Consider the following 15,644-nt stretch of genomic DNA (forward strand, 5'->3'; position numbering starts at 1 on the left):
ATATGTAGCATATAATCTTTCTTATAGACTGGAATTGTCCTCGGATCAATGACCGGTTGATCCATACCCTAACAAAAACACTAGCGGACTTTGGCCCAAAACCTGGACACTGAACGCTATTGAACTACAAGAGGATCAATCAACTTTAATTAGCAAGAAAGAAAATTTATTGTTAATGGCAGTTATTTTGAAGGAATGGTTGGATTTATTTTTCTAATAAGTATTTTTTCCTGTGTAATGCACTTTAGGCTTTTGACCTCCCATTGATCTTTGTAAATTTCCATCACAAAATTTTGATCATCCTATAAACCATACAACATTTCTTTTCCCTTTGTTACTATTGTGCATTTCAATGGTAAGCTAATATATTGCCAAGGTTGTTTGGTCATCAAGATAAGTCTCTCAAAGGGTCATATAACTTTGCAATTTTCTCTGTAAATCTGAATCCTCATTGCATTTTTCCAATGGCCTCAGTCACAAAATACAAGAAGCCAGCTGGCCTCTTCCAGTGAATAAGAAGACTACAGAATCTGTTATGTACAAATATATTCTCAGTACCCAATCTACAATGAACTTGGTCAAATAATACACAGGTCAAATCTACTTTTGTTGCTCTGCACATTATCACTTTATTGAAATACACACTGAAACTTTAAACTTGCCTTGGATGTTTGGTATAAACAATAAAGTGATTTGGTATAAACAACCCGTAAGTTCTACTTACAAAACTTTTACTGACTCTGAATGAAACAACAATATACTGACAATATGCCAGAATAAAGTTTATGTTGTATTTCCATCTATTATATTTTACTTCGGCGGTGGAAGGGGTGGAGGGCAACTAACTCTCACCTGAACTTCATGAATCTTCATCTCGGACCTCTGTGGTATAGTGTCTGATGTCCTATCATCTCTGTTAGAACCTCGCAGAGATATCGATGCCATCGAGACATCCTGACGATTCAAATTATGTTTCCCATAGTAACGAGTCAACAAACTCTGTCGCAGTGCCTCTCCCTGAAATAATAATCATGGTCAGTATATTGACATAGTCAACACAGAACTTTTCCAAGTTCAACTAAGAAGTGTCAACAAACAATAACACATGCACTTCTGAGAGGTTGGTGAACCCACTTCATAAGCATTCTTTTGAAAAATAACAATTCTTTACAAATACATTAATATACAGTACATGTTAAATCTCAAAATATATGGTAGTATTTGAAATACATGCATCAATCCACATATAGGAAAAAATTACATCTTTCTCTGTTGTCAATATAATTCACATCATCAGTATTTTACAAAAGTACTCAATATCTTTAAACATTTACTGAAATAAAATTGAATGAAGGAAGAAAATTTAAAAGATCAATAAAATAAATGATGAACAAACCAATAAACAATATATATGACTCAATTTACAAAACTAATACATTGTACAACATTTAAACAAAAAGGTGTTTGGTATTAAAACACATTTGTCTCAGCCCCATCATGACAAAACCAACATAATGCTTTTGCGACCAACACGGATCCAGACCTGCCTGCACATCCGCACAGTCTGATCAGGATCCATGCTGTTCACTTACCAACTCTATTACAAGTAGAGAAACTGATAGCGAACAGCATGGATCCTGATCAGACTGCGCAGATGCACATGCTGGTCTGGATCCATGCTGGTCGCAAACGCACTATGTTGGTTTTGTTGTGACGCGGCTCATTTGCTGTCAACAAAGATTCTTGTTTTGATAAGTAAATATAAAAATTATCAAGCCATTGTCAAACAGGTAGAACATTAGATATATTAAACTTGCCAATTTAGTTTAACTTTGTATGGATAGACAAACAGACAGACAGACTGACATTTCAATTATTATAAACCCTGGGGTATAAAAATGTGAAATTAAACACCCATACTATCATATCATGGCTAAAGGAGGAAAAGGATTAGAATATTTTCTACTTCCAACTTTTTGAAGGATCATTAAACAAACCTTACATGAAAGATTAGGGAGACAAGGATAGACCTTTAGTTTACATTATACAACAACATTAGCTAGATGGACAAAATGAATAAGTGCGGTCACAATACTGTAAAATCTGGTATTCAAATATAAGCATATCTGATTTTAACATTTTTCAGCCATTAATAGACAAGCATGCAGTTCCTTGAATAATAGGAAATCTACAACTTTCAACTCAAATGCTATGCAATTTGCATATTAATTAATGTAAGTTATTACATGAATCTGATAATGTTTCAACTAACTTTTCATTTACAAATAGCCAGGAAGAAATGGCATTAGACCAAATGTTATGAGCCAATTGCATCTTAAAAAGTAAATTTATTTTTATGCAATTCAAGAATTTGAAAAATACAGTTAAACCTGTGATAAAGGCCATCCAAATGAGAAACCTTACATGTCCTTTAAAGACAAGTGGTCTTTATTTGGAGTTTGTCATATTTTTTATCAATGAAGGTGTGCCAAAGAGTGGCATTTGTTTACAATATGGTCTTTATACAGAGGTGATGGCTGACTGTATAATGATTGAACCATATGAGCCGCGTCATGACAAAACCAACATAATGGGTTTGCCACAAGCATGGATCCAGACCAGCCTGCGCATCCGCGCAGTCTGATCAGGATCCATGCTATTTGCTTACAGACCCTATAACAAGTAAAGAAACTGATAGCGAACAGCATGGATCCTGATCAGACTGTGTGGATGCGCAGGCTGGTCTGGATCCATGCTGGTCTCAAACCTACTATGTTGGTTTTGTTGTGACGCGGCTCAATTATGTTTGTTGACCTGTGACTTATTGCTCACTGTCAGGTAACTTAAATCTGCTTGCAATAATATGTAGCACTGGTTTTTAAAACAAGAGGGCCATGATGGCCCTAGATCGCTCACCTGACTTATCAAACTCATCCAAACAATTACCTAGACAAGCATCATGACAGGTGAGTCAAAAATGTGGCCACTACAGTATTAACAAGGATTATCCATATTTCAGCAGTGCGACCTAGTTTTTTACCCAGGTGACACATATTCAAACTTGACCTAGAAATCATCAAAACAAACTTTCAGACCAATTTCCAGGATACTTGGATCAAAACAGTAGCAACTAGAGTGTTAACAAGATTTTTCTATTTTTAGCTCCGGTGACCTAGTTTCACATGCGATTTTGAACTCATCCAAGCAATTACCTAGACAAGCATCCTGACCAAGTTTGATGATAATTGAGTCGAAAATGTGACCACTAGAATGTTAACAAGGTTTTTCCATATTTGGGCGGTGTGACCTAGTTTTTCATCCAAGATGACCCATGTTCGATCTTGACTTAGAAATCATCAAAACAAACTTTCAGACCAATGAACGGAATATTTGGATTACAACAGTAGCCACTAGAGTGTTAACAAGATTTTTCTATTTTTAGCTCCTGTGACCTAGTTTTTCATCCGAGATGTCCCATGTTCGATTTATTCCCAGCAATGACCTAGACAAGTTTCCTGACCAAGTTTAATGACAATTGAGTCAAAATTGTGACCACTAGAGTGTTAACAAGGTTTTTACTATTTTTAGCTCTGGTTACCTACTTTTTCATCCGAGATGACCCATGTTCGAACTCATCCGAGCTATCACCTAGACAAGCATCTTGATGAAGTTTGATGATGATTGATACAAAAATGTGACCGCTAGAGTGTTAACAAGGTTTTTTCTATTTTTAGCTCCGGTGACCTACTTTTTCATCGGAGATGACCCATGTTTCAAAATCATCCGAGCTGTCACCTAGACAAACATCTTGACAAAGTTTGATGATGACTGATGCAAAAATGTGACCACTAGAGTGTTAACAAGGTTTTTCTATTTCTAGCTCCGGTGACCTACTTTTTCATCCGAGATGACCCATGTTCAAACTCATCCGAGCTATCACCTAGACAAGCATCTTGACCAAGTTTGATGATGATTGATGCAAAAATGTGACCGCTAGAGTGTTTACAAGGTTTTTCTATTTTTAGCTCCGGTGACCTACTTTTACATCCGAGATGACCCATGTTCGAACTCATCCAAGCTATCAACTAGATAAGCATCCTGACCAAGTTTGATGATGATTGATGCAAAAATGTGACCGCTAGAGTGTTAACAAGGTTTTTCTATTTATAGCTCCGGTGACCTAGTTTTTCATCCGAGATGACCCATATTCGAACTCATCCGAGCTATTATCTAAACAAGCATCCTGACAAAGTTTGATGATGATTGGGTCAAAAATGTGACCACTAGAGTGTTCACAAGGGTTTTTCTATTTTTAGCTCCTGTGACCTAGTTTTTCATCAGAGATGACCCATGTTCGAACTCATCCAAGCCATTGACTAGACAAGCAATCTGACCAAGTTTGATGAAGATTGGTTCAAAAATGTGACCACTAGAGTGTTCACAAGGTTTTTTCTATTTTTAGCTCCGGTGACCTACTTTTTCATCCGAGATGACCCATGTTCGAACTCATCCGAGCTATCACCTAGACAAACATCCTGACCAAGTTTGATGATGATTGGGTCAAAAATGTGACCTCTAGAGTGTTCACAAGGTTTTTCTATTTTTAGCTCTTGTGACCTAGTTTTTCATCCAAGATGAGCCATGTTCGAACTCATCCGAGCTTTCAACTAGATAAGCATCCTGACCAAGTTTGACGATGATTGAGGTAAAAAAGCGACCGCTAGAGTGTTCACAAGCAATTGTGGATATACGACGGACGGACGGACGGACGGACGACGGACATTCAACGATCCTAAAGCTCACCCTGAGCAAGCTCAGGTGAGCTAAAAAAATAAATTACATGATAAATCCTATATAATACAATTTCTTTCAAAGGCATTTAAGGGTAAAGAATACATGATTAAAAATACAAACAACAATAAATCAAAAATACTCTGAAATACAAAACAAATAAAAAATAAACAGTAGAACTTCTATGTGTTGAAATTTGATTTGTCAATTTTCTTGCTGTGTCTTAATAAAAAGAAAATCCAGATTTTTCCCCTTATATATTCATTATAAAAACCTGTATAATGAGTAAATTTCTTTATGTGTTTAAGTGTTTGATGTGTAGAAGATATAACATGGTCTGTTATAGGGTAATTTTGAGTACATTTAATAAGTCAAAACCCTATGATTTGTTATTATATCTTTTGTAAAATCCAGTGAAGTTATCACCCTTTGTTACGTCATTTTCTAATACGCCATCTAATAAACTTAAACAACTAAAAATTTTGTCAGTTAATTCAGACTGAAACACTGTAGTCATAGTCCCCTGTTCTTGCAGTTTTTAAGCAAGTGACCTTCAACCTCAACTTATCGAAGTTCTACTGTATATTCACCTATAAATTCTCAGTACAAAACATGAACTACATTAATAATGTAGCTCAGATAAGGCCAACGGCATTCAATCAGACAAAATATTTTATATCACATCTACAAGAAATTAATTGCAAAACAGAAAGCAACAACAACTATTATATTCAAACTATAAGGCACACAATTTATTATAATACTTCATAGACTTTAAGAGAAATAGCTTGCTCATTTCTGACTTGAGGAAAGAAAAAATATAAGAAAAACATGTTTCAAAAAACTACAACATATTTTAAATATCATACCATTCCATCTGCATATAAGAGGGAGTATAAGAAAAACATGCTAAGGTTAGTGAAGACTATAATATACCAATCATGCAGGACAGTCCATGTTTATATAGGCCTATCTACAGGGAATGCCATTACAACAAGTATTACATTGACAGAAAATTATCACTGTAAAAATCTTTACTGACTAGGGACTGTAAATTATATCTGTAAAAATCTTTAAAGGGAGAGCAAATTTTAAGTGCTGCAAATTCTTTACTGACTTAATGACCTGTAAAAGTCAAAATTTAGTAGGGCTATAAAAATCCTTACTGAGAAAAGACAGCAAAAACCATCCCTGTAAAAATCTTAAAGTACTATAGGCTGTAAAAATCTTTACTTTAAGCAGGGCTATAAAATTCTTTTTCATCGGAGATGACCCATGTTCAAAATCATCCGAGCTGTCACCTAGACAAACATCTTGACAAAGTTTGATGATGACTGATGCAAAAATGTGACCACTAGAGTGTTAACAAGGTTTTTCTATTTCTAGCTCCGGTGACCTACTTTTTCATCCGAGATGACCCATGTTCAAACTCATCCGAGCTATCACCTAGACAAGCATCTTGACCAAGTTTGATGATGATTGATGCAAAAATGTGACCGCTAGAGTGTTTACAAGGTTTTTCTATTTTTAGCTCCGGTGACCTACTTTTACATCCGAGATGACCCATGTTCGAACTCATCCAAGCTATCAACTAGATAAGCATCCTGACCAAGTTTGATGATGATTGATGCAAAAATGTGACCGCTAGAGTGTTAACAAGGTTTTTCTATTTATAGCTCCGGTGACCTAGTTTTTCATCCGAGATGACCCATATTCGAACTCATCCGAGCTATTATCTAAACAAGCATCCTGACAAAGTTTGATGATGATTGGGTCAAAAATGTGACCACTAGAGTGTTCACAAGGGTTTTCTATTTTTAGCTCCTGTGACCTAGTTTTTCATCAGAGATGACCCATGTTCGAACTCATCCAAGCCATTGACTAGACAAGCAATCTGACCAAGTTTGATGAAGATTGGTTCAAAAATGTGACCACTAGAGTGTTCACAAGGTTTTTCTATTTTTAGCTCCGGTGACCTACTTTTTCATCCGAGATGACCCATGTTCGAACTCATCCGAGCTATCACCTAGACAAACATCCTGACCAAGTTTGATGATGATTGGGTCAAAAATGTGACCTCTAGAGTGTTCACAAGGTTTTTCTATTTTTAGCTCTTGTGACCTAGTTTTTCATCCGAGATGAGCCATGTTCGAACTCATCCGAGCTTTCAACTAGATAAGCATCCTGACCAAGTTTGATGATGATTGAGGCAAAAATGAGACCACTAGAGTGTTCACAAGCAATTGTGGACGTACGACGGACGACGGACGGACGGACGACGGACATTCACCGATCCTAAAAGCTCACCCTGAGCAAGCTCAGGTGAGCTAAAAAAATAAATTACATGATAAATCCTATATAATACAATTTCTTTCAAAGGCATTTAAGGGTAAAGAATACATGATTAAAAATACAAACAACAATAAATCAAAAATACTCTGAAATACAAAACAAATAAAAAATAAACAGTAGAACTTCTATGTGTTGAAATTTGATTTGTCAATTTTCTTGCTGTGTCTTAATAAAAAGAAAATCCAGATTTTTTCCCCTTATATATTCATTATAAAAACCTGTATAATGAGTAAATTTCTTTATGTGTTTAAGTGTTTGATGTGTAGAAGATATAACATGGTCTGTTATAGGGTAATTTTGAGTACATTTAATAAGTCAAAACCCTATGATTTGTTATTATATCTTTTGTAAAATCCAGTGAAGTTATCACCCTTTGTTACGTCATTTCTAATACGCCATCTAATAAACTTAAACAACTAAAAATTTTGTCAGTTAATTCAGACTGAAACACTGTAGTCATAGTCCCCTGTTCTTGCAGTTTTTAAGCAAGTGACCTTCAACCTCAACTTATCGAAGTTCTACTGTATATTCACCTATAAATTCTCAGTACAAAACATGAACTACATTAATAATGTAGCTCAGATAAGGCCAACGGCATTCAATCAGACAAAATATTTTATATCACATCTACAAGAAATTAATTGCAAAAAAGAAAGCAACAACAACTATTATATTCAAACTATAAGGCACACAATTTATTATAATACTTCATAGACTTTAAGAGAAATAGCTTGCTCATTTCTGACTTGAGGAAAGAAAAATATAAGAAAAACATGTTTCAAAAAACTACAACATATTTTAATATCATACCATTCCATCTGCATATAAGAGGGAGTATAAGAAAAACATGCTAAGGTTAGTGAAGACTATAATATACCAATCATGCAGGACAGTCCATGTTTATATAGGCCTATCTACAGGGAATGCCATTACAACAAGTATTACATTGACAGAAAATTATCACTGTAAAAATCTTTACTGACTAGGGACTGTAAATTATATCTGTAAAAATCTTTAAAGGGAGAGCAAATTTTAAGTGCTGCAAATTCTTTACTGACTTAATGACCTGTAAAAGTCAAAATTTAGTAGGGCTATAAAAATCCTTACTGAGAAAAGACAGCAAAAACCATCCCTGTAAAAATCTTAAAGTACTATAGGCTGTAAAAATCTTTACTTTAAGCAGGGCTATAAAATTCTTTTACAGAGTAGAGACAGCAAATAATTGCTGCAAAAAACCAATACTGAGTAGTGACAACAAATCATTAACTTTTTACTGAGTTGGGAAAACAAATGATTAACTTTTTACTGAGTTGGGAAAACAAATTACTAACTTTTTACTGAGTTGGGAAAACAAATCATTAACTTTTTACTGAGTTGGGAAAACAAATCATTAACTTTTTACTGAGTTGGGAAAACAAATAATCACTGTAAAGCATACTTGCTGTAAAAGCTTTATTGAGTTGGATTAGCAAATTCTCATTGTAAAGTCATTATTGTGTGGGCTGTAAAATCTTTTCCTAGTTTGTAATATTTTGGCTTTTTGGTTACAAATTTTATATAATTAATGGATAGATAGATATATGCAATCTTATGTGTATTATTAAAGTCTATTATTAATTGTCAATAATTAAGTGTTTTCATTAAGGCCTTATTGTTGGGCTTTAGACTGTCATATTAGCCTGTGGCCTCAGGTTAAAATGACAGTCTTCTGCCCAATAACACGAACATTATGAAAACACTTAATTTATATTAGCATTATATCAATAATGTTCCCACTATAATTAAATATTGAAGAAAACTTTATAATGGCAATAAAACACACCTGAATTAAAACAAAAAGAACTTCATTTTAATTTTGCCATAGCAATCTAAAGGAAAAACTAGAATAAAATTGCTTCATGAAAAATACTTGTGAAAATATACACCTTATCATGCACACACAAGAACTGAATTCCAGTGATCTGTTAAGTTTATCAATTAAATTATAATCTACTTTACTTAAAGAAATTTAGCAAAAAGTAATACCATATTATCACTCTGGGAGGAACTTTTACATGTAACCTCAGTCTTACTTTGATCAATTTCAAAATTCAATTACATTTCAAACTATTGTTAATTATAACATTATCATTGATAAATAAAAGGATAATATATTGCACTTAAATACGTGCTGTTTTTATTTTTCGATATTATATCAGAATAATTCATAGAACAATTCTACTGACCTGTAGCATGAATGTGCATGATACAAATAAAAAATTGCCACCAAACTAATCTATAAGCAAAATGCAAAGCAGAATCAACAATGCAGATCTGTAAGTTAAATCTTTACCATTGTTTTCATGTTTGATAATTATTACGCATACAAAGAATGCATTAAGTTTTATACATTATTTGTGATACATTGTAAGATCAATTGGCAGACGCTGAAGCTTATCTGGTGGATCCTGTCAAGTTATGAGTGTGCAGGCAGGACATACCACTAACTATCCAGTAAAGTTTAAGGCTATAACATTTCACCAATTAGCATTGTCAGTATGGACCCATTACTATGTAATATTACCTCTGTATCATCAACTGTACATGAAAATTTCCCAACCCTAAACCTGCTGAATTTCTTAAATCGACCAATCCAGTTTCAATATTTGGAACTGACCATTATCAATGGTGGGGATATCAAGACAAAATGTAGAAGTAAGTCAGCATGGATGTTCCAGTTGGTCTTGCTCTAGACTGGTACCGAAGGTTAATTGTTTCACCATTCAGCAAGTGTTTCACCATTCAGCAAAGGTTGAGTCGCAGCTTGGCCGGCCGATTGGTTAATGCGTAGGACTAGTAATCTAAGGATTGCTGACCGCGTGGGTTCAAACCCTATCAGGGAGAAGCCATTGTTTCCTTGAGCAAGAAACTTTACATTCATTGCTTAGTGCTGGTTGATTCCAGGAACAGCCTCAAGAGTGTTTCAATAAGCTAATATCATCAAACTTTCAACAAAATCGAACTAAAATAAATTTGTATAAACTAAAGGTTTCACCATCCAGCACTAAAGGTTTCACCATCCAGCATTAAAGGTTTCACCATCCAGCAAGATATTAAGGGTTTAGTATTGACGTCTAGGACAATATAGATTTCATGCAGTTTTGAACACCCAAATTGTCTTAAGAAATATTTCATAGAACTAAATCATAATGATTTCATTGGGCTTCAAACATTTCGTATTCCTTTTTTTCCATAAATCTCATTGGGACATGTCAATGTTAGTTTATATGTATTGAAAAATGTAATCTGTTAAATATACCGTAAGCACAAAAAATATGTCATTAGTGAAATGCTTGGTTTGTTACCAAAATATCAATATTAATTAAACATAATCAGAATTTACTTTTACATGTGGAACAATTTTGATCTCTAAAATACTGGGACAATTATGTTCACTGACTATTGACAAAATATATGATACAAAATGCAGATTACAGGATTCATGCAGTGTGACAATACAAAGCGATGCGACATTTGACTCTTACCCTATGATGATCATCAAGTTCTTTTTTCGTGAGAGTTTTAATATCCACCTTCATAAGCATAGCATGATAATAAGTGATAATAAATGATAATAGAATGATAATAAAGATGTAAAATAATGAGTTTGATAGTATATATATACATGTATATTAGTGCAAGGGTCAGTCAACCACTTCAAAACATTGTTTTTTCCATATCAAATCTTATAAAAATGAAAGGGAGATATTTATTATGACACAATGTTTTCTATAGAATTTTATGCATGAAAGGGTAGGCAATGATTTCCTATGGAAAGCATCTAAATACTATGGAAACTCACTCAGATTAACAGATCTTTAAGCTTCTATTATATCTAATAGTAAAACATTTTAAGTGCAAGGGATACTATTACCTCAAACACACTGAATTTTATAATAAAACCTCAATACAAAATGGAGGGTTCATTTCAAATTCACATATTAAAGGAAGGCAATCACTTCAAATCCAAACATTTCAAAGTAGAACCTTTTATATATAAAGGAGACAATTTCTTATCATTAGCAGATAATCCTAAATGTCTAGGGGTTTAAAACACCTGAATTCCTACCGTCCCTAGGTGCTGAATGATTTCAAACATAATAGCATAACAACTCTATACATATCAATTTGCCAATTTTGTTTTCAAATGATTTGATAAATCTTTAAAAGTATAAAACTTATAAGGATCAATGTAATCCAGGAACTGATGATTAATTGATAAATGAAGTCCTAAAGTCTTAAATAATGAGTGTCATATGATATTTTTGCACTCATGATGAGCTATGAAATTCAGTGTTAATTGGTGAAAAATATGTGAAGGACCCATTATCTCAATTGCAAAAGAGAAGCTACTTTATTTCATAAATGTACATTAACTGATCAAAATTTGTTAATTTCCTATCATTTCCAGATTAATAGACTGTCAGCCCCTTCCATTATAAATGACACTGACAACAATTCAATAATTTTTGTGCTTTTCTACATTTTCTTACTGACATATCTTTTCAAAATTACTGGCCAAGCTTTTTTACATCAAAATTAAGCTTTATATATATTAAATGTTAATGTTCCTTTTGTGTCATATATACAAAAGTTTAAGGTTGATCATTTGAATACATTGCATGCCAAATTTGTTATAACGTAGGATATGAAGATGAAGTAAGTTCCAGGAATCAAAACAACATTCTAAATGAGCCGCGCCACGACAAAACCAACATAATGGGTTTGCGACCAACATGGATCCAGACCAGCCTGCCCATCCGCGCAGTCTGATCAGGATCCATGCTGTTCGCTATCAGTTTCTCTACTGGTTTCTCTAAGGTTTGTAAGCAAACAGCATGGATCCTGCAATCAGACTGCGCGGATGTGCAGGCTGGTCTGAATCCATGCTGGTCACAAACCCATTATGTTGGTTTTGTCGTGAACCGGCTCAAATAATTTAAGAGTGGCCTCAACCTTTGAGTAAAGTTTTCATCCTCTAGAGAATAATGTATACATGTAAAGAGTCAATTACATTACATACATAGGGATACATTTTACCAGTATATCTGAAGATATATAAATACAATCATAGTGAACATTTCAGGATTATGTATTAAGCATAGTCATTAGCAGAGAATTTCCACAACTTTGCAAAAGCAGAAAAAAATACATGAATTTGCATTAAATTGCGGGATTCACACACAATTATTCTTAAAAAGTGTCAATATCTAAATATTGTAACAATAATTTTGTTCACAACACTCCAAACACTGTCTTTCAGGTTTGAAAATATTGAACAATCGAGATAATTAAGAAGAAGATGTTTGAGGCTGACATTAAGGTATATAACACTGGGTGTAGAATCTAGAACACTGACGGGACATTTAAAGCGACGTCAAAACCTGTTAAAAGCCCAACTTTGAATTATTTTAGATTATAATGATTGAAAGCTCCTTCAACAACTGTAGGAGAATGACACAGTCAAATCTTTGTTTCATTAGTAATTTGTTGAGTTACTAAGATTGGAGAAATATTTGTACAAGACTTTGGTGGTAAAATCTGAGAAAATTCAATCCAACACCTGAATTTTCAAAAAAAAAGACTAATTTAAAATCAAATTTATCTGATCATGAAAAAAACATAAAAATATTGTTAAAACAGAAGCTGTATAATCAGGAATATAATATGTACTCTACCCCCTTTCCTTCCGTATAAAATCTTTATCTGACATTAAAAAAGAAGTCCCTGAGTGCACTGTAAGTAAATGAGTCCCCACTTCAAAACATTTACGATCAAGAGATAAGCGTGAACGATGACAATATGGATAATAAAGTCATCAAGTAGCTCTGTTTCTACTTCATCATAAACAACATAAATCATTTACTTTCCTCCCCGATGACTTATCTCTTTAGAAAAAAGTGGGTAACAATTGAATATAATATTGAAACAAAGGTTTGACTATGTCATGTCTATAGGCTACATTTGATTCTTATTTCTAGCAGAAGTGCATCTACAACGATAAGAATTTTAAAAAATTGAGAATTTGTTCTTTCTTAAAACAGGAAACTTTATTCATAATTTCTAGAGCAGCCAAAACTTCAAAAATTAAAAATCTATATTTAAAATGGCCCTTTAAAAAAAAAAAATGGGAATAATAGATGACAATTTTAGTCTGGAGATATGATAAACCTATGATGTGAATCAAGTTTTAGCCTATATTATACCCATGTTTGAATCTCATTTTATTTAACATTTTGTCTCCCATATAAATGTTTCAAACATGTGTATATTAATACAGTTAACAGTGTAACCAGCAACAATTAAATATGTTGTATTAATAATGTAACGTGGGTAACTAAAAACATGTTTATTTTTGTAACAATGCCTACCCTTTTTCTGGCCTCTGCATGTATATGCAATTCTTTCTTAGCTGGCTGAAATTCAGTGTACATGCACTTTGAAATATTAAGCTTACTGCTTACACTCATTATAACAATTTTTTAATTTCTTTAACAACACAAATGTATATTTTTTATGATTTTTTTCCAAATATTAAAAAAAAAAAAAAAAAAAAAATTCAATCAAGCTGCTGGAACATAAATTTTCTGTTTTCTATGTCATAACAAATTTCATGTACAAGGATTTTAATAAAACATATTGCTATAGATAACAGTTAATACACATCTTTTTACCATTGATGCTAAAAAAAAACTAATAAATAAAAAATAATAAACTAATTTAATTCATTTACTGTCGAAAAAACTACAGTTTAAAAAAAAAGAAACTATTCTTTAAAGTTTCAACCTATACCTAAACATAATTTCATTGGTTTATATAAAACAATAGAATTCTAAATATTTCCTACACAAAGCCCACAAGAATTAAACTAAATCCCACTTGAGAGTTGACAATCATAAAATTATAAACAGTTAATTGGAAAATTCATCTGAACAAGTGCTCTTGACGTCTCTAACGGTGTAAAATGACTCAAATTGTTACCTCTCTAGTGCCTATTATACTTTTATGACATCATACTCATAAGTGGGACTTCAAATCTCAACGACAAGAATTACTTTTCAAGGACGATGATGAGCTGCGGTTTTTGTTAGGATGAAATATGTTATGACGTAGAGCAATTACCCCGACCACTTAGTGTATGACGTTATTAAAATTCTAAGAATAAGTTTTAGAATTAGAATTGTCTTGTTTAATCAAATCCCATCACAACCCTATGACATCCAGTACGTTAATAACATGATTGAAATAAAATGAAGATGTTTTGATTATAACATTTACCATCCTAACTTTATTTGTAAAAGAGATGGCATTGTTATAACTTTCACTTTAAACCAAAATTGTTAGTAAAACAGATTTTCAAAATTAAAACCCAGAAAACTGTGAAAATAATAGGGAAGAGCTGATTCAGAATGCAAACCCTCCTTGTCAAAATCCACCCCCCTCTTTGTCACCCAACAAAATAAAAAAGGTAAAAACCTGCAAAAATTAACTTCCTAACCCCTGTTAGTTCAAAGGCCTCAGTTAAAAAAAAATAGTTCATATCAAAATGAATTAAATTGTTTTCTTAAATTATGTGTTCCAAAGATAATTATAATAAAGCCACACCAATCTGTTTATATAAACACACTAAATAGTGGATAGAAAAAAATAATGGGAAAAAAACATTTCATATATTTCAGCTTATAACTGCCGAACACATTCACTAATTTCAGAATGTTTTTCATAATTGTGTTTACCTTGTCGCCATAGTCATTTTCAAGCTTCATCATCTTCTTAAGCGTCTCTAGGACCTGGATGCATAGTTTTTCCTGCTTTTCTTCTAAAAGCTTCTCTGTGTGCCGGATTAGCCTGGAATATTTGAAAAATAATTTATAGTAAATGTTTTTATCAATCATCACGTTATTTATCTAGTATTGCAGACAAATTCATTCTCTACAGACATTATGTAAAGGACTTGTCCTTTCAACAGAACCTGTACATCCTTCAATGTATTTCCATGCACATTGGTAAATAAATAAAGCTGTAAGATAAAAGATACACAAATATTGATATTTGTTATATAAAATTTTGCTAATTAGCAAAAGTGAAAAACTCTATTTAAAGCACAAATGACCTTGACCTAAGTGACCTCTTACTATACTAAAAGGTAAAACAAATTCATGGTAATATGTTCCTCTCAAATATGAAAGACATTTGGTTGATAAACAAAAACTGTATAAAAGAATGTGTAACAAGCATAATCAAGCATTGTAAAGGGAGATAATTCAGAAAATAAGTAATGTTGAGTTATATTTCTTTGCTCCTCCACTCACAAGCTCTATTCAATGAGATATCACAGTTTATGCATTAGGACAAACAGCATTAAACTTAACTTAATAAATAAAACTTAAGGGAGGTAATCAAAACATTAAACAAGGTAGAATTATGGTTCTTAGACATGATCCTTCCACTCACTGAGTGAA

At 32.9% G+C, this 15,644-nt stretch overlaps 1 protein-coding gene across 1 annotated transcript in view; it reads right to left on the bottom strand.

Moving 5' to 3' along the window:
• The window catches only part of LOC132728606 (inositol 1,4,5-trisphosphate receptor type 1-like), a 132,750-nt gene that overhangs the window by 43,759 nt on the left and 73,347 nt on the right, over positions 1-15,644 (bottom strand). Inside the window, exons 36-39 of the mRNA XM_060714279.1 lie at positions 14,919-15,030; positions 13,554-13,598; positions 10,668-10,715; positions 853-1,017 (exon numbers count right to left, since the gene is read on the bottom strand). Coding sequence (XP_060570262.1) covers positions 853-1,017; positions 10,668-10,715; positions 13,554-13,598; positions 14,919-15,030 — 370 coding nt within the window. The remainder of the gene's footprint in view (positions 1-852; positions 1,018-10,667; positions 10,716-13,553; positions 13,599-14,918; positions 15,031-15,644) is intronic.

This window comes from Ruditapes philippinarum, unplaced genomic scaffold (genome assembly GCF_026571515.1).
Source record: "Ruditapes philippinarum isolate M1 unplaced genomic scaffold, ASM2657151v2 ctg1435_1_1_1_1, whole genome shotgun sequence".
NCBI classification, from domain to species: domain Eukaryota; kingdom Metazoa; phylum Mollusca; class Bivalvia; order Venerida; family Veneridae; genus Ruditapes; species Ruditapes philippinarum.